At 45.5% G+C, this 21,732-nt stretch overlaps 3 protein-coding genes across 3 annotated transcripts; all 3 read left to right on the forward strand.

Annotated features, from left to right (window-relative positions):
• The first annotated feature begins 391 nt into the window (after positions 1 to 391).
• On the forward strand, positions 392 to 3,149 carry ANKRD49 (ankyrin repeat domain 49). Its single transcript, XM_061343307.1, has 2 exons — positions 392 to 998; positions 2,180 to 3,149. The coding sequence occupies exons 1-2, from the start codon at positions 738 to 740 to the stop codon at positions 2,636 to 2,638; spliced, it is 720 nt and encodes a 239-aa protein (XP_061199291.1). The 5' UTR covers positions 392 to 737; the 3' UTR covers positions 2,639 to 3,149.
• Positions 3,150 to 5,205: 2,056 nt separating this feature from the next.
• Positions 5,206 to 9,374, forward strand: CUNH11orf97 (chromosome unknown C11orf97 homolog). Its single transcript, XM_061343463.1, has 4 exons — positions 5,206 to 5,389; positions 5,959 to 6,063; positions 6,930 to 7,055; positions 8,982 to 9,374. The coding sequence occupies exons 1-4, from the start codon at positions 5,302 to 5,304 to the stop codon at positions 8,987 to 8,989; spliced, it is 327 nt and encodes a 108-aa protein (XP_061199447.1). The 5' UTR covers positions 5,206 to 5,301; the 3' UTR covers positions 8,990 to 9,374.
• A 7,537-nt stretch (positions 9,375 to 16,911) lies between these two features.
• On the forward strand, positions 16,912 to 21,454 carry FUT4 (fucosyltransferase 4). Its single transcript, XM_061343304.1, has one exon. The coding sequence runs from the start codon at positions 16,927 to 16,929 to the stop codon at positions 18,007 to 18,009; it is 1,083 nt and encodes a 360-aa protein (XP_061199288.1). The 5' UTR covers positions 16,912 to 16,926; the 3' UTR covers positions 18,010 to 21,454.
• Positions 21,455 to 21,732: the final 278 nt, after the last annotated feature.

Here is a 21,732-nt window from a genome sequence, read left to right on the forward strand (position 1 = left end):
CAGCACCGTTGCCATGGCGCCCCGCTCGAAGCACACACCCACCTACCTCCTCTCGCGCGCCGCCACCGCGAAGGCCAATCCCGAAACGAGTTGGCGGTACGTCACATCCGGTAGCGTCCAGCCCGCCAGCCGGCCCGGCCCGGAAGAACTCGTGGGGCTGGTGGTAGGCGAGAGTGGCCCCGCCCCCGGAGCGCTCCGGCGGAGGAGGCTGCAGGTGCGTTCGCCCAGGTGGTGGGCCGCGATCAGAGCCAAGCAGGGCCGGGAGGAGGGCGAGTGTGGACGGGAGACACGTACGGCATGTGCGGGGCTTGGGTCGTGGGGGGCGGGCTCGGCCCCCGACTCGGGGAAGGCTTATGGTGGACGCAGGGTTGGGCGTTGAGGCCCTCCTGGGGTGGCCTGGCCCCCGCGGCGGGGCCGGGAGGGCAGTGGGGGCCGCTGGGCGGGAGGAGCGGAAGGTCGCTGTGAAGCCTGCCCTGTTCTCCCCACTTTTATGTATGAGTTTGGAGTGATCGGATTGTGTCTGAATGCGGGGCCGTTTGTCGGTGAGGTGGTGGCGTTTTCTATCATGGATGCGGGTGCGCAGAGGAGCTGATCCTGCTCCCGAGCGTTGCTGGTCGTGGCGTTGCTCATCTCTGCATCGTCTGTCAGGTGTTCGAATCGACAGCCAGAGCTCGGATAACAGGAAGAGTTGTTACAAATACCGCTGGATGTCGGCTGATTACAGACACTAAGTGAAAATGAGTAAAGAGAGACAAATTGAAGACGATGATGATGATGATAGTGATGAGTTCGAAGCCTTTATGGAGAATTTTAACCAGCTGGAGCTGCTGGAGACACACAGGCATTTGATTCCTGTAGGAACTCAGAGCTGTTGGTCAGGACAGTCGGATGATGACGACGATGAGCAAGAAAGAAGTGAGGAATGGTATGAAATGCAGGAAAAAAAGATGGAAAAACATCCAGAGAAGTTGCTGCTCTGGGCAGCTGAAAACAATCGGGTAAGGCATTTATTCGGCTCGTATGAACCCCTGACAAGAATGTTATTTTGCGTATATTTGTAGTTTCATCCAGAAACAAAAATACATCTACACTTGTCTTTATCCCTTTGAACTATTTAGATCCAGTTTTGCAAGCCACTCTATGTAAAACATCTCCCTTTGTAGCCCACACACGATAAAATACGTCTGGATCAAAAGCTTTGGGAACAAAAGCTTTGACTGCTGTTCAAAGTGAAAGCAGTAGCACTTTTCTTAAGCTTCTATATACTGAAAGCTTGCCAGGCTCTTCATGGCAAGTCAGCCTTCTGCTGGGGTGGAGAGGATGTCTCCAAACTTTTAGTTTCTAAAATCTGCGTGGACATAATGAGTGGCTGTTTTCCTATATTTTTATGGAAAATAAAGCTTTTTACTCTTGGGAGTGAGGGAGAAATGCCTAAGATTCCTGTTAGGTTATTATGCATTTATGTACATTTATTTTTATTCATTGCCTTTCTTACATGCACACAAGCTCCGTTTACAGTTCTGTGGAGGTACTTACATCCTCAGAGTAAATGGGGAGAAGATATAAGTTAAAGGTACTCTTAAGGCATCACAAATAATGCTCATGTTGTATTTCTTTTAAGAACAAACAAAAAAAAACCCACCTCAAAACAAAACCAACAAAAACCCAGCAACAATAACTGGTTTCATTTTAATATTTCTTAGCATAGAGCCATAGAACGTTTTGGGTTGGAAGGGACCTTAAAGCTCATCCAGTTCCAAACCCCTGCCATGGGCAGGGACATCACTAGAGCAGGTTGCTCCAAGCCCCATCCAGCCTGGCCTTGAACACTGTCAGGGATGGGGCAACCACAGCTTCTCTGGGCAACCTGTGCCAGTGTCTTACCACCCTCACTGAAGAATTTCTTCCTAATAGCTAATCTAAATCTACCTTATTTCAGCTAAAAGCTGTTCTCCCTTGTACTGTCACTACTTGCTTGTAAAAAGTCCCTCTGCGGTTTTCTTATAGGCCCCTTTAGGTACTGGAAGACTGCTCTCAGGTCTCCCCAGAGCCTTCTTGTTGCACTTTTAAGACTTTTTGAGACTGATAGAAATTGCTTTTCTGTAAAACTTTGGCACAGTAAAAGCTGTGCATCTTGCTGGCAGAGTTTCATACTAATTTGCCTGCTTTCTTCCAACAGCTGAGCACAGTGAAGAGGCTCCTTACAGAAAAGCTGGCTCCAGTCAACACTCGTGATGAAGACCAGTACACTCCTCTCCATCGCGCTGCCTACAGCGGGCACCTGGACATGGCACATGAGCTGGTGGCCCAGGGGGCAGACGTTCATGCACAGACAGTGGACGGCTGGACACCCCTGCACAGCGCCTGTAAGTGGAACAACACCAGTGTGGCCGCATTCTTACTTCAGCAGGGTGCGGACATCAACGCCCAGACAAATGGCTTGCTGACACCATTGCATATTGCTGCAGGAAACAAGAACAGCAGGGAAACCCTTCAACTCCTGCTGATGAATCGCTATGTGAAGCCAGACCTGAAGAACAACTTGGATGAAACAGCTCTTGACATTGCCAGGAGGACTGATATATATCACTATCTTTTTGAAATAGTAGAAGACTGCATAAATGCTGTGTGCCCTTAAAAGTCGTGGTGACGCTTGTGAAAATGGGATGTTTGCTGCCTTCTGTTTGTGTCCTGCATGCTCATCCCTGGTGGTCTGTCCCTTTGCAATGAGGTTTTCATTTAGCGTACTTTAGTAGTATTCTCAGGCAAAATGTCACTTCTTGCAGCTCTGCTCAGTGGTCTCGCTCATACTTGGAAGCATTTCTGCTGTCACTCAAGGAATTCAGAAAGTCTTGGTAATTCCAGTGAGTTTCCATTTAATTAGTGCATACTGGGAGGGGCCTTTGCAATTGATCTGTACTATTAAAGCAGGAGAGGAAACTGGAATGTTTACTTGATGTGAAAGAATTCTGGCTTGGTAATGCAGAGTTTGGGACAGCTCAACTTGAAAATTATTTTTTTTTTTGAGAAATTTAACTTTTTTAGACCTGCATGAAAGCTCAGAATGAATGTAACTTATTTGGGTGATACACAAAATGTTCGGTGATTCTGGTGTAAGGCTTCGTATAAAATAAAATATTTAATCCTAAGGAGTTTGTAGTCATATTTTTAACTGAAAGCACAATTATCAATGCAATTGCCTGTTCATAAAATCATTAATCATAGAATGACAATGGAATTTTGTTGTTTGGTGGGTTTTTTTTCTTGGTACTTTCCAAGGAAGTGACTTTCTATGAAGATCCTGTTTATTTTTTGTTTGTGAATTAGATTGAGAAGTTTCAATGTCGTAATTATACCATAAACTAGAACAAATTGACTTCAGCTTTGTACAGGTAAACAGCCAACATACTGTTGTGTCTGACTGGTTACAGCTAGTTTAGTGCAGGACATACTTCATAGAATCAGCTAAGTTGGAAAATACCTTCAAGACCATGGGGCCCAACCTTCACCCCAGGATTGCCAAGCCCACCACTAAACCATGTCACTAAAGGCCAAGTGATCTCCATGCCTGCCACTCATGATCGCCAGTCACAACCACCCCTCATCTGCCTCCTCAGCTGTCCCCTCCAACCCTCATGGCCATCCCTCACAGCCCATGGCTACTCCTGCTTTCACCTCATGTTCTCTCACACCCACCCCACCTCTCCTCTTCTGATCCTCCCTCATGGCTGCCCCTGCTCTCCATCACAGTCTCCCCCCCGCCCCATGGTTGCCCCTCCTGTCCCCTCAAGATTCCCCCTCATGGCCTTTCACGAATACCCCACCTCTCCCTTTACGATTTCCCCCCATGGCTGCTCCTCCTATCCCGTCGTGATCTCCATTCACAACTGCCCCTCATGATTTTCCCTCATGGCCGCCCCCTGCTCTCCCCTCATGGTCTCCCCTCATCCCTCATGTCCACCTCTCCTGTCCCCTTATGATCTCCCTGCACGCCTCGTGGCTGTCCCACCTTTCCCCTCATGATCTTCCCTCACACCTCATGGTCACCCCTTCTGTCCCCTCAGGATCCCCCTCATGACTGCCCCACCTTTCCCCTCATGTTCTTCCCTCACACCTCATGGTCACCCCTTCTATCCCCTCAGGATCCCCCCTCATGACTGCCCCACCTGTCCCCTCATGGTCTTTCGTGACCGCCCCTGCTCTCCCCTCACGATCTCCCCTCACTCCTCATGGCCACCCCTCTCCTCCACTTTTGAATCCCCAAAGAGAATCCCTCATCCCAGCTCAAATAAATATTAAAAAACCTTACAGATATTTCCCCCCAGAATTCCTTAATTTCCAGACTATTTTCTTTGACACTTTAACTTTCTGATCGCTTGTATATCTCTTCCAAGGCGTTCACATCTGAGTTGGGCTTCCAGAAGTCCTGACTGATTTGGCTGCTGTCACTTAACCCCACTCGAGGTGCCAGGGGTGGGTTGGTTGGTTTGTGTCTTAGGACTTGGTTTATACCTCATAAACTCTCACTGCTGTATGCACAGTCTTGGTTTCAAGGAAGCTACTGCGGAGCCAACATTCCAGCGCAGCGATCAGGACGGCTTCTCTGTGGCAGCAGTGCCAGCTGACTAAGTGCCGGCTGCTTTTCTTAGAACAGCTGCAAAACAAGGAGTCAAATCTACTTCAGTCTTACGAACAGTATCACAAGGCATTTAATAATGCTTTCATTTTGTGAAAAGTGTTATTAAAACCAAGTTACTACTTTTGATAGATCTACTTCCTCCTCCCAGTTAAACTGGTCTCTACGGTCTTTATTTCCAACAATCCACCATTGCCTCAGCTGAGGACAAACACCGCTTTAGAATGCAGGCCCGTGGTGACTCCCCACAGGGGTACACAGTGTTTGCGATGCCTGTGCCCACTCCTGAGCACGTTCTGACGGACTCAGCCGAGGCGCTTCGGATGGTGCCTAGAGCTGTCACTCACTGTGCCCCTGGGGATGGTGACTGGCTACCCCCGTTGTTAACCGCCTGTGGACGGGATAAGACAGCCCCGCTATGACGGGAGAACAGCAGACCTGCCTCTCAGCACCAGGCTGTAACAAGAAACGCGCTCCGACCCACAGCCAAACTCACCCAGGCCCAGCCCCAGCATGAGGGTGACGGCACCGCCCCGCCGGGAGCGGCTCCACCCTCTGCTCCAGCTGCGCTCGCTCCGGCCGGCAGAGAGGCCGGAGCCGGGGTGCCCGCGCTGCTGTGGTAACCGGGCCTCCCGACTTCTCCCTGCCCCGGCGCGGCGGTGGCCATGAAGGCGGCGACCAGGGAGCGGCCGGCGGCGGCCGAGGAGGCCGGCAGCGATGTCCGCGGCCAGGCGGCGAGAGGCGGGCAGGAGTGTGAGCGCGGGGGGGCCCCGGCCTGGCGGCAGGGCTCGCCTCCCCTACCGACCGTCCGTCCGTCCGTTGCGGCCTTCCCCCCGCATCCCCGGCTTGTCCCTGCGGGGGAGCCGAGCCTTTACCTCTTCAGCTCCCCACTGATCCCCCGTAGCCACCTTGCGCAGTGGTCCCTCGCCGCCCCTGGCACCGTACACGCGGCCACGGCAGTGCCCTGCCGACATGAGGAGCCCTAGTCCCTCTATAGCTCCATGGAGATCTCTTTGAGTAGGACATCTCCATGAAAACCTCTGTGCTTGGCCGTGCTTTGGGCTGTTCGCCATGAGCAGGCACAGTGGCCGTGTCTCCCTGGGGTGGCCTTGGCTCTGCCCGGGAGGTGCACCTCACCCGCTGCTATTTCTACCCACCATCACCTTGTACTGCTTCATGTCAGGGAGCAGGGCCGTGCCTTTTATAAACAACTTGTCTTAAAAGTGTATTAAGACAGAAGCAGGAAAAAATGTATTCAACAAATCATGTCAGCATTCAGGGGATTTAAAATAACTTTTTTTTGTAATATGTTTTGCTAACAGGGAAGAAATCTGTCTATGTTGAGCCATCTAGGAGAGTTAAAGAACTACTTGAAGAAGAGCGTTATATTCAGAAAGAAGCATGCTATGTTAAACATCCAATGGCAGGTAATCCTCCTTATCAGCAAATGGTGTAGCTGGATGCTACCATATATGTTCTCATGGATGTTACAAAGGCTTAAAGTACTAAAGATAATATAGAAACACCATAGAAAAATACTCATAGCAGGAATGTATGATCTGAATGTATAACAAGCTCGGTATATAAATGGTATTTATAGCATAATGTTATATGCACAGCATAGCAATGCTATGTATAATAAGATCAAATAGATGCTGGTGTACAGATTACTCAGCAAATTCCTTTTAATCTATATACATCTGAAGAATTAGAGATGCTACCGAAGTGGCCTGGGCTTGGATAAACAGCAGATGTCAGGCTGGATGGTTACTTATTTACACAGCTTAGCTCATTAGTAAGTTTGTTGTTTTACACAAATTAGATGGTGAGTGAATTGTAACCTTTCCACAAAATAAATTAGCTTTTCTGTTTCATTTTCGTGGTGTTGGGTTTGTTTTGAGGGTTTTTTGTTAGTTTTCTTTGGAGGATGGGTGGGTTTTTTGTTATTGTTCTCCTGTCTTTTGATGAGGGCATTTGGTATTCCAGTTTGACCAGTAAATCCTACTGGATGCATCGATGGTATTACTGCTCTTTCTTATAGATCAGCTGCATCCTGCTTCAGTTGGGAGTTTAGTAGTCTTAAGATGTTCTACAGACAATAGAGAGCATCATATACCTTCAGCAATCTGAATTGCTCTCTGCAGGTGTCAATCTCTTTTTTTTAACTGTGGAGGAAGATTATAGTGTTCTGCTTAACTGCTTCTCATTGATGTATAGACCAAAGGTTACATTAATTCTAGAACAAGTTGAAGTAATCAGTTATATCATTATTATTGTGACAAATTATTAACAGAGGCTCTGGAAGGAATTTGGAATGTGAAAAAGAATTTCTCCATTGGAAGCCTGAATGCAGTGCCACAGAACAGAAACAGTTTACTTTTACAGCCTCAATTCTACTCAAGACATACAGGAATGAAAAGTAAGAGTCAACAATAAGAAACTTTCACTATAACACCTTAATTTAAAATTGCAGGGTAGTATTATTTTATAATTCATGGACATCTCACAGGACTGCAGTTATATGGTCTTATAGTAATCATCTCTGGGCACCTTTCTGCAGAGCTAACCCACCTCTTTGTTTAGTAAGTAGCTAAAAGTCTTTAAATCTTTGCTTAAGAAACAGTTTAGGAGTGCTGGGTGTTGAGCCACGTTCATGTTCTGAAACCTTTTGTAAATGTCTAGAATAATCACTTGTTTCCTACTGGTTGGTGGTGTCGGTTTCATGTACATAATGAACCTAACATGCCTTTCCTAACGTCCAACTTTAATAAATTCAAATGTTTGGAAAAGCCCTTCTCCAACACACCAACTGAAAAGAGATTGTTCTAGGCACCATTTCAGGCATTCTAGCATTTGGCTGCAATGGTAATCTGGTGCTCTGGAGCATCTACTTCTTTTTTTACAGTCTGTGGAATGTGGCTTTTGTGGAGCAGACCTGTTCCTTACGAGCTGGCAGATTTTAGCAGTCTCAGTATGCCTGCCTTCTCTCTTTTAGTGGAATGTACTGACTTTGTAGTGGAAGGTGAAAGCTTCCAGTGCTAAGGAAACAAAGAGCTCATTAGCTTTGTAAGAGGAGTATCATTACTGCCATGAGCTTGCAGAATATATGAACCAGCATATTTTGCCATTAAATTAAGCTTCTTCCTATGTTCTCAGGGGATAGTTGTTTAAACATACAGCTAGCTGCATGACTAGCACCTCTTTCTCCCTATCTTGGGCTTGTGAGCTCTGGGGATAGCGCATCTTAGTTACAACAGCAGCATGAATTAAGTTACTGCTAGTACAAAAAGTGTTTTACCAGCACAGCTTTCTGCCATGCTGCCTTTACTGTAGAGTTACTACTTGCAGGAATAGTTTGGTTATAGAGAAGGCTTAATCAGTGCCAGCTATGAACTGCAATCACTTCTTGTATGTACTTAAAGAAAATTTTAGCCACACCACAGAAAACAGAACTGCAGAATGCCTCAGAGTTGTGAGATGTTGGCATGATTTTAAAACTTACGTTAGTCGAGGCTACTGGTGGAAGCATGTGGAGTTTTCAGAGATCCTGGTCTCCACCACTTTGTTAAATTCCATGCAGAAAGAACAGTTTTAAACCAAAGCAGTTTATTCAAATTGATTTAGGCACTGAAATGTATGGGATCTGTTGGTTTTCGTTTGTGAATTTAAATGTCCCTTCATTCCCAGTGACTTCTGCTAGAGACAAGTGGTGCTCTTCTCACTGCTGTACTGCCTGTTTTGCAGCAGAATAGGCAGGGAGAGAAGGGGTGGCAGAAAAGATACAAGACAGGAGAAAATGAGGGAGCAATCTGGCTTCAGCTGCTATACTCATCAGACCATTTCCATTCACACACTCTCTTCTCTGTAAGGAATAAGATGGTAAGATACTAACTGGGAGATGGAGTAGGTATAGGCTATATACGTGGGCAAAAAAAAAAAAGTGGTTTCTGGAGAGATGAGCCTACAGTGGTTAGTGCCAGAAGGAAAGGCATCAAAAATATGAAGAGGAAGAAGCACAGACAGACACAGGGAATAAAAAAGGAGACATATAATAGCAGCTTAGGAATTCCTGAAGGGAACTGGAGAGAGGAGAACACAGTTAAGCAACACAGAGATAGAAACTGTAAGAAATGAAGGAAAAAGTTGTAGGAGAAATAAGTAGAAGAGCAAAAGAGGAAAAAAAAAAAGAATAAAATATATATACCTATGTTGCTGAATTTACTGAAGTTAATGTGTTGATTTTTGCTTCTCCCTTTTACTGGCTTTCCCTAAAAGTGAGTAGTGGTTTAAGGGCTCACTGTGTGGTATCTCACCCATCCTTAGAGTAGATCTTGGTTTTTTACAGATTACTGAACTTTAGTGCTGTGAAGACCTGAGCCTGTGTGTCAAATCAAACATCAAAATGACTAGCTGCCTTTAGAAGTGTAGATCTCTATTTTTAAGATGTTGACGAAAGTTCTGCTTGGAAAGGGAGGTATTTTCTCTTTGTTATTGTTTTATTCATATCTTCACACTGTTTTAATCTGATGTTGTAGTGGCCGAATGTCATTCATATTTCAGCCAGTGATGAAGATGTCACAACAAAATGTTCTTACTGCTGTAAAACTGAAAGTTTTCACTGGCTTCTCTCTTGCAAAGTGATTGTAAGTTCCAGCAGAAAATTATAACGTCATCGAAGAGATGCCTTAAAATGCCTTATGCTGAGTCTGTTCATTAAACTGAGCAGTTTGGAAGCCAAGAGTTTGTGATTCAATATCTAGCTTGATTTAATACAAGTTTAACATAAATAAACCTCTCTATATGTGTCTATGTGTGTGTTACCATACTGTTGAAGAACCACAGAGGCAGCATGGGACCTGAAATAACCCATCATTTAACTCTCACTCTTAATCAGTACTACAGTGGATTAATACCAAATGATCATTAGTTTGGTTCAGTTTATCATAGCACCTAGGAAACAGAAGTGGGTTCTCCTGGGTAATGCATAAAACCAGAACAAAAGGTAGCTTTGGAAGGCTGTGAATGACTAGGGGAGGTACCAGAAAGAGGCATGACATCAGCTACAGAATAGCTTCAGTGCTCTGGAGCAGATGAGAAGTTGGAAGCTCTCCAGCAAAAAGTCTGAGCTGGCTCAGGTGGAAGTGCAGAATGAGGTGAAGAGAGATGGTAGTTGAAGACTCCCTGCTGTGGGAGAGGGAAGCTCCAATTTCCTACCCCAATGGGCTGCCTGGGGAGGTTTTTTTGGGGGGCGGAGATCTGGGACCATGTAGAAAGCATGCTGAGTCTTGAATGAGTCTCAGACTTTTACTCCCTGTTGCTCTTCCATGTGGTCACCAAGGATAATGCTAGGGGACACATGGAGTGTATCAAGCATGACTACATTGCTGTAGGGCAAGTCAAGGACACAGGTGCCCAGGGGTTTCTTCTCAATCCTACTGGTGAGGGGGTGTGGCTGGAGGAAAGGATGGATCCTGTAGGTCAACTATTGTTTGCACAGCTGGTGCTGAAAATGGGGGGTTGGCTTTTATGACTGTGTGATGTCCCCTCTTTGAGGACTAAGAACAGATTGAAAGAGGTGAGATTCACCTCAACAAGTGGGGAAAAAGTTCTGTTTGTCCCATATCTAGAAGGATCCATGATTGTTTCCTAAATGCTATGACAGTATGAGAAATACCTAATAGTGATCTTTGCCAGGCCAACCTGGGGAGGAGAACTATCAACAGAAGTGACAGGGAGGTGGTGGACCAGGTTGGTAGGCAGGATATTTTCTGTCCTCATGTTTAATGATCAGTTTGGTCATGATGATTAGTTTTTCATGCTTAGCATTACCCTATGGTTTCCATTGTCAGAATTCTTCCCAGACATCCCTCCAACATGTTCATGGGATAAACAAGTGCTGCTGTCTTTTTTGAAAGAGGGAATTGTATTGTACAAGAAAAAAAATATTGAGGATTGATGGAAAAATTAAAAGTAGAGTTGAAGAGCTCCTTGTTCCCAGTTCTACTTCAGACTGATAATTCACGTCTTTCCTAAGGTGCAATCCTAAAAGCTGGAGGTGGGATTTGCTTCAGAGGCTCTCAGATCCTAAGGAGGTATCTAAGCCACACTGAATATTGTTATAAAGGAGGAGTGTCAGTGACAACTTTGTGAAGCTGAGCTTTGTTTCCCTTTGTTTTGTTTTTTACCAATTATCTGTGAATGAAATGGGGTGTTTTTCATCGCCTGGAACTCTTTGACAAGAAAAATTTGGATTTATTTTTTGTAGAAGTGAGAAGAGAAAAAACATCCCCTAACCCTTAGCTGGCTCCAGGCCAACTCTTTCAGCATTTCCATTTGACTTGGAAAAACACAGATAATTGCACCTGAGGCACTGGAGACATAGCTGCTGTTGAAAGCATTATTCTCACTTTACAGATGCAAATTTGATCATGAATCACACAGTAATGTGTGAAAAAGACTGGGTTTTCAGATAGAGGCTTTGATTATGGTTGTTGCATCTCACTTGTGCTCCTTGCTTTCTCATTCTTAGCTTGTGGTTTATTTTTCATGATCTTGTTTTCAAATTTTCCTAATGAAAAGGCTTTCTGGGTCTTTCCTGGCTTCCTGCACTCGCTCAGTTTTGCTGCAGCGAAAGCAGATTTGTGAATGTCATTTCCTCCTTTGCTCCCTCTTCCTTTTTGTGCAGCTTTGTACAATGGAGAAATGTCTTTTAGGTCTTTTCTACTGAGTATTTTATTTCAGTTACGAGGCTTGGGCAATTCTGAGCTAGTCTGATACATTCATGTTTGTGACCTTTTGTGTGTCTCATTTTTGAATAAACCAAAGCGATTTGTTTAAATATAATACAATTGCCTAATAGTATATTAATGTTATTAATATTACTATGGTATTTATAATATAATATTTAATCACATGGAGGGTCAGGTAATTTAACTGTGCTCACATTTTATCATAGCAAATTTTACTGTCTAACTGTTCAGCTACCCTTTTCTCTTAGGTTTGTTTATATTCTTTCATTTCCAAATTGAACTCTTCTGTTTTGAAAGACAAATGTTCCCATTCCTTCCATGCAGTAATAACAGTGTTCAAACACTGACATCTTTCAAAAGCTACATCTATCAAGCAATGAAGCACAATAGGAGGGTGTCAAGTTACTAAAGCAATTGGTATTGAGAGCCCCATAACTAGGCTATATGGGGTTGAGATTTACTTCAAACAAGAGCTAGCCCTTTCTGCTGTACTGAAGTGTCACCTTCATGCTTGAGCCTCAAAAATGTTTGAAGAAAAGCTTTACTATAAACCCTTGCCCTCTGGCCTGGAGGGTGCCCAATGGGTAAAATGAAAGTGTCAGTGCTGGCTGCACTGCCCCTGTTACTGTGTAAGATGCAGTCTGGTGCTCTGTAAGAACCAAGGAAGATTTAAATTCATTGTAACTGCTAACAAACCTCCACAGAGCCAAATTCTGTGTCTGAGGATCGTGTGGTTTTGATGGAAAAGTTTTCTCCTCTGGTGTTGGCTCTAGTCTACACTGGTGAACAACAGAGATGTGAACTGCAGTGGAAGGTGGAAGAGTGTTCTGGGACAGGATACTTCATCCACAGCATGCACAGCACATTTATTCATGAGTGTGCCTTGACCTGGAAATGTCAGCTTTACATACATTTAATCCAACCCTGCTTACAGTCTGAAGTGGAACTGTAGCCAGGCAGAGTATTTTAACATCACATTTGCTTCATGTGCAGTAACGTGGGCTTGTGTGTCCAGAAGCTGTCATCCAGTGTGGTAGGCCTCCACTTTCAACTGAAGCTTTTCTGTCTGGTCATATATAAGAATTTTAAACTTCCAAGCAGAAAGATCGCAAACCCGATTGTGAAACACCAGGTAATCAGACTATAGGCAGTTAAACCTTATGCTAAAATACAGTGTGCAATTTATGAAGGACAGAACTTTTATCACTCTTTTTCATACAAGATTTAGGTTCCTTCTAAGTAAAAACTTGCATTGAAACCGTGGGGATTATTTATGAAGGAGAGATTTCAAAGTGATTCTTAGTGTCCTTTTGCTACCAGACAGCATCCTCCTACTCTTTGAAGCTGATCACGTTTTCTTAGGATAAAAAACTTCACAAGGTTTCCCTGGTTGACAGAATGTCTGGCTTGATAGCTGTGGCTGAAAACACAACCACATCTTGCAGTACCTCTTAAACTGTGTTTGCAAGAGATTTGACAAATAATATGAAGGACGTTTTTAGGCTTTAATACTTCTCAAGTGTGACAAAACAGAGTGAGTCAGAGAAGAAGAGGAAGCCAGCTGGGAAGCTCTAGGAGAAAACATTTACTGCTGTTAGAAACAGCAAACATTTAACCTTCAAATAAGCCAAATATTTTATATTTTGCAACAGATGCAGTACTAACAGCCAGCATTTTATTTTAAATCTCTGGCTATAAGCAGCACTGGAGCTTAACTGAGGTTTCCACAGAGCAGTTAAACCACAGTTCCCCCGTTTGTGTGTACCGTACCAAGGATTCTGTGTGGTTCTTAGTCCACAGAGCTATCTCTTGGGCTGGCTTACCTCCAGAGCGGACAAAGCCAGGTGTGTTCCCTCTGGAAGGTCTGCAGGCATCTGGTAATGCTACCGAGCCTTCACCACGTTGTACTTTGTGGAGTTTTTCTTGAGTTGGAGTGAACAAAACTGCTTGTTAAAGCATCACCAGTGCAGAGTAGCAGATGGTGATCACGCCATGAATGTATTGCCTTACAGCAAAAATCAGGCAAACTGGAGGTGATGTAGTTACTGCCAGGCTGGTATTTCTTCCCTAGGAGAGAAACAAGAATTAAAAAGGAGAAAGAAACTCATCACCCACACACAGGTCTGAGGACACCTCGCTTATAACCTCGGTCCTGACAGTGAGGTCACTCCCTGTATTCCTCACTCTACAGCAACACATCACCTCTTGCTTCTAAGTTTACTGCACCAACATTTCTAGGAGGCTGCTGGACTTAGAGGAAGGCACACCTATCATTACTTTCTATAGGGACTGTGATGTATACCTAACAAATACATTGCTGTGCTATCATCTCCCACATTTTGAGTATGTTGAAGGCAGATAGCAATAGCAAAACAATTGGATCTGTAATTTATAAAAATTATAGAATATAAGAAGAGGTTTCATCATGTTCTAGATATAAATTCTATAAAAGCTTTTGAACTAGTGGGCTATACACAACATGTAAATGTAAACGCATATTTAGTCTCTGCAGAAGCAGGTGTAACATGAAAATGAACTTACGGTGACAGTATTACTAGGAACATTTTGGGCTTCTGTCCTCTCATCTTGAAATGGTCTCTTATTTGCCATAATAAAACATATAGGAAATGTTACACTACTGGGTTTCCATGCTGTATATACCATCACAACTTACTGTGGCTTTCAGTAGTAGCTTTGTTCAATGTGCAGTGTAATGCATTAGCTGATGGTGTGTTGATGAATACAGAAAGCCTTTTTCTGATCTCGTGCTAAATAATTCATCACGTTTGTTCCCCTATGACAATAACCCTAAAAGAGAGGCCACTGCAGTGCAGCTGAACATGAAACACTGAAGTTTCACTGTGAGACTGCAAACAAAGCAGAACTAGCCAACTCCTGCTATTAATCCTTCACAGGGAAAGCATATATATTCTTTTTCCCAAATTTGTCACCACTTGACTTATAAAGACTTCCATGTTGAGTTGTCCTGAGGCATTTCACAGATCCTGAATTAATGCAGACATTTCTGTTGACTTCAGCATATACAGGATCAGGCCTGGAACCCTCCATGTAATTGGCTCAGCTCTGGAATTGGAATAGCTTAGCATTAAATCTTCAAGAAATGGAAATATAAACTTGACCAGACAAAGACTCCTCCATCAGTGCTGAAATGTAAGTTCCTGAAGGAAAATCAGAATTGCCATTGCAGCTGATACGATCAAATTTACTGAGTGACTCAGAATTCCATAAAAGTCACTTGAGTTCTTCCACTGACTTTCATGGGTGCCAAATTTCTCGTATTATCTGCAAAAATGTCTAAATAAACAAAATTACTAACAGGAGAGCGTTTGGACAACTTTGAATCTTTAATTCAGGCAGACTAGGGATTGTGCTCATTTTAGATAATGCTCACTGTTGTTGGATGGGCCCTGGACTGAATCTTGGTGCAGATCGTGGCCTCAGAGGATTTGACTCTCCCTTAGCTTCTACATTTGTTTGCAGTTTTCTACACTGGCAAAATAATTTTCCCAGCTTCCCATTTTTGACTGAAATCACTGTTACTTGTCAAGACAAATGCTGTGTTCATTGCACTAAGAGGTTTTTTTACTACCATTGGCTATCGCACTATTTTGCAGATGATGGTAAATTAGAAAGCAGAATTGACATCTTGGCTTGTAGAACTTGAGTACAGAGAGAGTTTGATAAACTTGGAGTTCAGCAAGAAGAAATAACCTACAAACCTATATGGTTACCAGAAAATCACATTTTCCAGCTCTGTTTCACAGAGCTGCTGTGTAAGAGTGTAGCAGATAGGCTCGAAACTTTTTTCTGCCAGGTCATTTGCTTCAGTGAACTAAGAGCTCGATTCACACAGTTCAGAGACCAGAGAGGTGTGGACAGCTTCCAGCTCTGACACTGCGCATTTTCATATCCAACAGCAGAGATCCATGGTCCTCTCATACAGGCAGCAAAGTTATGCCAGGCATAAACTCTTGCTGACCATTTGGATTGCAGCACAGGTTTTACATACCCACATAGATCAAGGCCCTGTGACTTATGTCTATAGTAGTGAAAAAAGTGATTCAAGCCTGTTTACCCCTGAAAAGTAAACCAACAGTCGTGTGTGATGTTGGTGTTGGGTTAGTAACTAGGTTGTGTGCTTCCTTAAGTTTATTAATTGTACATAAAAAACCTTGCAGGCTTCTGTTGTCTGTGTATTAAGCACTCATAAAACATAAGAAATGCCAACAGCTGTGGTTATAGTCAGTGTCATACTGCCTCTGCTCCAACACACATCATTGCTTGTAAGCGATCTCTGGGGGTCACTAATCCATTCTTCAACTCAGAAGAGCATCATTACGAGCACTAAACAAGGTGCTCACCAAGGTGCTGGCTGGGCTAGCACCAAGATGTTGAAAATATTCAAGGATAGAGACTGCACACCACCTCTGGAAGCCTGTTCCAGTGCTCTGCCACCTTCTTGGAGAAGAAGCTTTTCCTGATGTCTAACCCTGAACCTTGCAACCTGGAATTTGTGGTGGTTGTTTCTTGTAGTGGCTCCATTGCTTTCATAATTCACCTTCTGGTAGCTGCTGGCTCCCATTAAATCATCCCATCACCTCCTCTTCACATGGCTAAACTATCTCCCTCAACCTCTTCTCTCAGCTTGTATGCTGTAGGGTCTCTCATAATCTCAGTATCCTTCCACTGGACCATGTTCTCATCCTTCTTGAACTGGGAAGCTGAACTGGACACAGTATTCCAAGAGCTGCTCCACCAGTGGGGGAATAATCAGTTATCTGTCTGATGGACATCTTGCCCAGCTTTACTTTGGTGGGCACCTGGAGTCCAGCCAGGGTCAACCCACCACAGCTCACTGAAGCCCCCTGTGCACCATCCCCTGACCCCTTCTTCTGCTGCTGGGCTGGGCTCTGCAGGAGTGAAGATGCAGGGTGCAGGAATGCAGCAGTGCAGGATGCTTCTGCATCACCAGCAGCAGAAGGAAGGAGCCAATCCACATCAATAATATCAGAAGAGAAGATAACCAGGGCAGGGATAGCAACTGAAATGGTCACTTGCCCGAGTGCAGAGACACAAATTCCCTCTGCAGCCCTGAAACGGGGCTGAGCAACGCGCGGGCCGAGGAGCAAGGCAGTGACCATGACCTCAGTAACCGCCAGGTCTCCATGGCCCGTAGCGGCCCGCGGGCACCTCCGCGATCCCCGGCGCTGCTTCACGGTGCGGGGCGCGGCCGCGCAGGGCGCCGGGGACCGCTGCCCCCCGCGGGCGGGGCAGGGCAGGGCGGCACCCGGGGCGGGCCGCGGCGGAGGGCGGGAGGCGGCGGGGATGCGGCTCGGCATGGCCGGGAGGGGCGGTGGCAGCGGCTGCGGCACCTCCCCGCCGCCGGGGCAAGGGGTGGGCGCGGAGAGGCGGCGGTGGCAGCAGCCCCGGGCGCAGCCCCAGCCGCAGCATGCGCTGCCCGGCCCCAAGCCTGCCCCGCGGCGGCAGCGAAGGGCAGAGCGGCGGCAGCGGGCGGCCTGCATGGAGCCGGCCCCGCGCCGCCGCCCCGCCGGCCAGCCCGGCTGCCCGCGGCGGTGGCGGGGGCGGCGGTGGGCGCTGGCGGCCGGTGTGCTGGGCGCCGCCGCCGCGCTCGCCCTGTACGCCCGGCTGCCGGAGCCGGGGCCCCCGCAGGCGGCAGGGGGAGCGCAGGCCGGCGGCGAGGTGACCGTGCTGCTGTGGTGGGAGCCCTTCGGCCGGCCGCGGAGCATGGCCGACTGCCGCCGGCGCTACAACATCACGGGCTGCCGCTTCAGCGCCGACCGCAGCAGCTACGGCGAGGCGCAGGCGGTGCTCTTCCACCACCGCGACCTGGCGCTGCACGGAGCAGAGGGGCTCCCCCGAGGGCCCCCGCCGCGGCCGCCGCGGCAGCTCTGGGTATGGATGAACTTCGAGTCGCCGTCGCACTCGCCCGGCCTGCGAGGACTGGCCGGCCTCTTCAACTGGACCATGTCCTACCGGCGGGACTCGGATGTATTCGTGCCCTATGGGTACCTCTACACCCCGCCGGCGCCCCGGCCCTTCGTCCTGCCCCGCAAGACGCGGCTGGTGGCCTGGGTCATCAGCAACTGGAACGAGGAGCACGCCCGCGTGCGCTACTACCGGCAGCTGAAGGAGTACCTCGCCATCGATGTGTACGGGGCACGGGGGCTGGCGCTGGCCGAGGGCGGCGTGGTGGAAACCGTCTCAGCCTACAAGTTCTACCTGGCCTTCGAGAACTCCCAGCACACCGACTACATCACTGAGAAGCTCTGGAGAAACGCCTTTGCCGCCAGCGCCGTGCCCGTCGTCCTCGGACCCCGCAGGGCCAACTACGAGCGCTTCATCCCCCGCGACTCCTTCATCCACGTCGACGACTTCCCCAGCCCCCGGCTGCTGGCCACCTACCTAAAGTTCCTTGATAAAAACAAACCCAACTACAGGAAGTATTTTGCCTGGAGGAAGAAGTACGAGGTCCACGTCACCTCCTTCTGGGATGAGCATCTCTGCAAGGCTTGCAAGGCCGTGAGGGCAGCTGGGAATCAAATCAAGACTGTACGAAACCTGGCCAGCTGGTTTGAAAGCTGACGTTCCTGGAGGATGAGGTTTGCCCGGGCAGCCTGTGCCGGCAGTGGGCTGCACCAAGGCATAGGGAAGGATGGGTCTCGGGGATCATTAGCTGAGGTAGTGCACAGAAGTTGTCATCAGCAAGAGAAGCTTACAGGTAAACAAGCTGTGAAAAGCCTGCGAAACGAAGATCTTTATTAAAGTGCAAAATGATGGAAGGACAAAGAAACATTGGGCAAGATGATTCTTCAAGAGCAAAGCTGAATCTCCAGAAGTCGTACCGATCTGAAGCCTTTACATTTGTGCGCAGCTTGACGTAACTGACTGATGCCAAGTTCTTCAGCTGTACATCTGCAACCAATTTTGTCGGCTATGACAGCTTCCTGGACCATTTCTTCTGCTCGCAGAGGATACGTGACCAGCGCTGGCCTTCTGTGTTCCAAGGACAAAAGTGAATACTTTTAACCAGTGATGCACATTATGCACGTGAAAGCTGTTTGCAGACAAATTCTGAGCCACAAGTGTTGAATGTAAGAATGTAATGATACAGTAGCACCTTTTAGCAATGTTTGAAATTGCAACAGCCAACTAATAATGCTTTGAGCCAAATAATAATTCCATTTAGGAAAAAGTGTATGGAGAGGGTGGATCCGAGTGGAACAAACAGCTCGGATGATGTAGAGTGTTTCTTCCACTGCCTACCCAAAACATAGGCGCATTTATCCTGTATGAAGGTGGAGAAGAACCTTAAGTACAGGAAAGGATAGACTGTATAAAGAGTCGGAACATTTCCAACCCTTCCTTTATTCAGGAATTAGAAAATGTTTACAGGAATCTGCATTTTTCCCTGCAAAATTACTGCCATACAGGAAAAATCAGGGAAAGGCTCAGAACCATGGGGTTTTTATTACTATGTTGAGTATGTGTACAGAAAGGCCAACTTATTTCTCCAGTATCAGTAGACAGTTCTGGTGTGTAGCAAGTGTTTTGGTTGATGGCGCACGTTTGTAGCAAGGTGACAGAGTACTCAGAGTGTTGCCTTGCTGTTTGTACAATAATAGTTACCAAACCCTCCCCAAAATGCTCCAGTCCCAAATCACTGCCTTTTGAAAAGAAAGTTACTGTAGAGAATAATATCTGTTGGTATAATACAGATTGTGTGAGGAAAGAGTATCCCAAGGGAACGATTCACTACTTGTTTTCCTTTGGTTTTGAGGGTTTTTTTCTGGCTCAGTTTTTTAATTAATGAATAGGTTCCTTAGGCAAAACTTTCTTCTCTCAATACCTACAGGGAACATTTATGGTGATTATTCCCTTTCAGACTCTGACATTTTGCTGGAGTCTTCCTGGTAGTAGGTGTATGGTTACTTTTTGGTTACAGGTAATCTTGCTTGATGAAATCCAGAGAGAAACTTCCTTTGCTATTACAGATCCTCACGAAGCTTAGCCCTCCCTGCCCATTCCAACTGTAATGTTTGGTGACAAAAAATGATAGCCTACAAAAGTCCTGCACAAAGGACTATGGGATTTGTCCAGGTCCTATTTAAGGAGCTGGATAATCCATGGAGTTATCCAGAGACTTCACTCAGAGTAAAATCATGGGCACAAAACAGATGAGAAAAGAAGAATGTTGGTTACAAGCACAAGGTGGGCATGAGAAGAGGTGAGTTTACTGGCATTCCTGAGTCATATTTAAGTTAGAACAGGATTACATTTCCCTTAAGCAGTAAGAGATGTTGGATAGGTGCTTTTATGAGATAACAGCTTACTGTAATTTATTTTAAATTAGATGTTCCCCTTGATTAGGTAAGCATGGAACCAAGTATTATTGAAAAGAAAAAAAAAACCCAAACCTACCAAAGCCCTGAGCCCTCTAATAATAATGAAGTTCATTAATAATTTGCACAGATTTACCAGATAGATCTCGCCGGCTTCTATGCTTATTCCATCTGCTTTTGTGGAAGGAAGGATGGCTGAAAGTACTTTGTGAACCTTTCTGTTATTAATGCCAGTTTCACTGTAGAAATTTGATTGGGAAAGGAGGTAAGACAGTCAGCATGATGTGGAGTGTAGCAGGGATGCTCCCTGATGCTGCATTTTCACTTGAACAGGTCTTATGTGATTAAAGCAAAAGCATATTCTTCGTTGCATGCTCATCTGTTTCTCTACCAGTGGTTACTACTCCCATAAGATAATATAAAAGTGTGATTTAAGTATAGCGTCAACAGTAATAGCTGAGTTTCAGGATCAGAGAATCTGTCTGCCTTTGATTTACCCTGTCATTTAGTTCAGTTTTTATCACAGTTTATAGAATTATAGAATGGTTTGGGTTGGAAAGGACCTTGAAATAATCCAGTTCCAACCTCCCTACCATGGGCAGTTCATAAAGACGTATACAAAAGCCAGGTTTTAAAAGTGAGCTGATACTGAAGATCGCACTACTTTGCACCAGTGTGCTGAAACTAGTGCATTTTTTCCAGTCCTCCTAAATCATTAAGCATTTTCTGAAAGTTTCCAGGCACACGGTTCTGTGTAATCATTAGTAATGCCTCAGGCAGGAGAGCCAGCTCCAGGAGCATGGGAATTTACAGAGATCACAACCCATACTTTTTTCCTCGTCCTCTGTAAGAAAACCGCTTGAAATCTTCGATGAACTCGAGGTTTGTAAAGTTCAGAAAAGAGCTATGCAATAATTAAAGCATCATGTTTGAGTAAGGTGATCTCAACTGTGCTGTATTTCTATGTGCTGCGTTGAGTAATTTCAGGAGTTGTATAATGAAGACTGCAGTCCTGTAATAATTATTGCAGAGCACTTGTGCTGGGAGAGAAGAAACTTTTTCTTGTTTCATCAGCCTTGTGTGAGCATTGCACATTTTTCCCTTTAGACTGAGGAGGAAATTCAACCCTTGCAGCTGCTTAAGTCAGTAATATAGCATCTCTATAAATCTGCTTTCGTTTCTGGCTCATTCACTCCACTGGATAATAGTGTACTCATAACCTGAGGGCTGGCTTTTGTCATTTACTTTATATTGCTCAAGTACAGTGATGAATAAAAAGTTGGCCTGAGCAAATTGGGTTGTAGATAAGGTACCAGGCTCCACAAGGTATTGAAGGTGATGTATATAATCCGTCTGTAAAACTTAAGTAAAGTGATTTTATATTTTAAGTAAAAAACCCCATTTTGAATACATTTTTAAAAAGGGGGTGTTTTTCCATGCCTTAAAGTATTGGGGTGGAGGGAGAGAAAGGAAGATGATCACCTTCTGGTTTTTATAAGGTGAAGAAATAGTATTCCTTTTTGATTGTGGCATAAGTGGAATAGAGAAGCACATGATCCTTCAAGTTCCATATTGTACCTCAGGGAATTTTATACTGTAATGTCTCTTAATCTTCATAGAATGAAGTAACTTTGTATTAATTATTTAGATTGACACTCAATAAAATTCAAGGAAGCAGCTCAAAATGACCTTATTTCGTTTTCTGTGTTGCAAAAGCTGCTTTTGAAAGAGAATGGATTTCTTTTCATGTTTGTTTGATCAGTAGAAGTGGCTGATTGTTCTCAAAGTAACGAGACCATCTGAGGTTAGGAATGAAACCTGGTTGTGCCAGGAGAAAAATATTTTCATAGGAGAGGCTGCGCTGAGTTATTTTCTGCATGAAAAGGAGCATTTATTGAAGTTGGATGTCTGCTGGAAAAATGTCATTTCGAACCAAACCCAAAAACAAACTGTCTCTTGACCAACA

The sequence above is a fragment of the Neopsephotus bourkii genome, unplaced genomic scaffold (assembly GCF_033783945.1).
Source record: "Neopsephotus bourkii isolate Nb327-2 ecotype Australia unplaced genomic scaffold, CSIRO-AGI_Nbou_v1 NB_1825, whole genome shotgun sequence".
NCBI classification, from domain to species: Eukaryota; Metazoa; Chordata; class Aves; order Psittaciformes; family Psittacidae; genus Neopsephotus; species Neopsephotus bourkii.

Coding starts and splice junctions, on each gene's coding strand:
- ANKRD49 (XM_061343307.1), top strand. CDS start 738: ATGAGTAAAGAGAGACAAATTGAAGACGATGATGATGATGATAGTGAT. Junction 999..2,179: donor GGGCAGCTGAAAACAATCGG/GTAAGGCATTTA, acceptor TTCTTCCAACAG/CTGAGCACAGTGAAGAGGCT.
- CUNH11orf97 (XM_061343463.1), top strand. CDS start 5,302: ATGAAGGCGGCGACCAGGGAGCGGCCGGCGGCGGCCGAGGAGGCCGGC. Junction 5,390..5,958: donor GGCGAGAGGCGGGCAGGAGT/GTGAGCGCGGGG, acceptor TTTTGCTAACAG/GGAAGAAATCTGTCTATGTT. Junction 6,064..6,929: donor TGTTAAACATCCAATGGCAG/GTAATCCTCCTT, acceptor AATTATTAACAG/AGGCTCTGGAAGGAATTTGG.
- FUT4 (XM_061343304.1), top strand. CDS start 16,927: ATGGAGCCGGCCCCGCGCCGCCGCCCCGCCGGCCAGCCCGGCTGCCCG.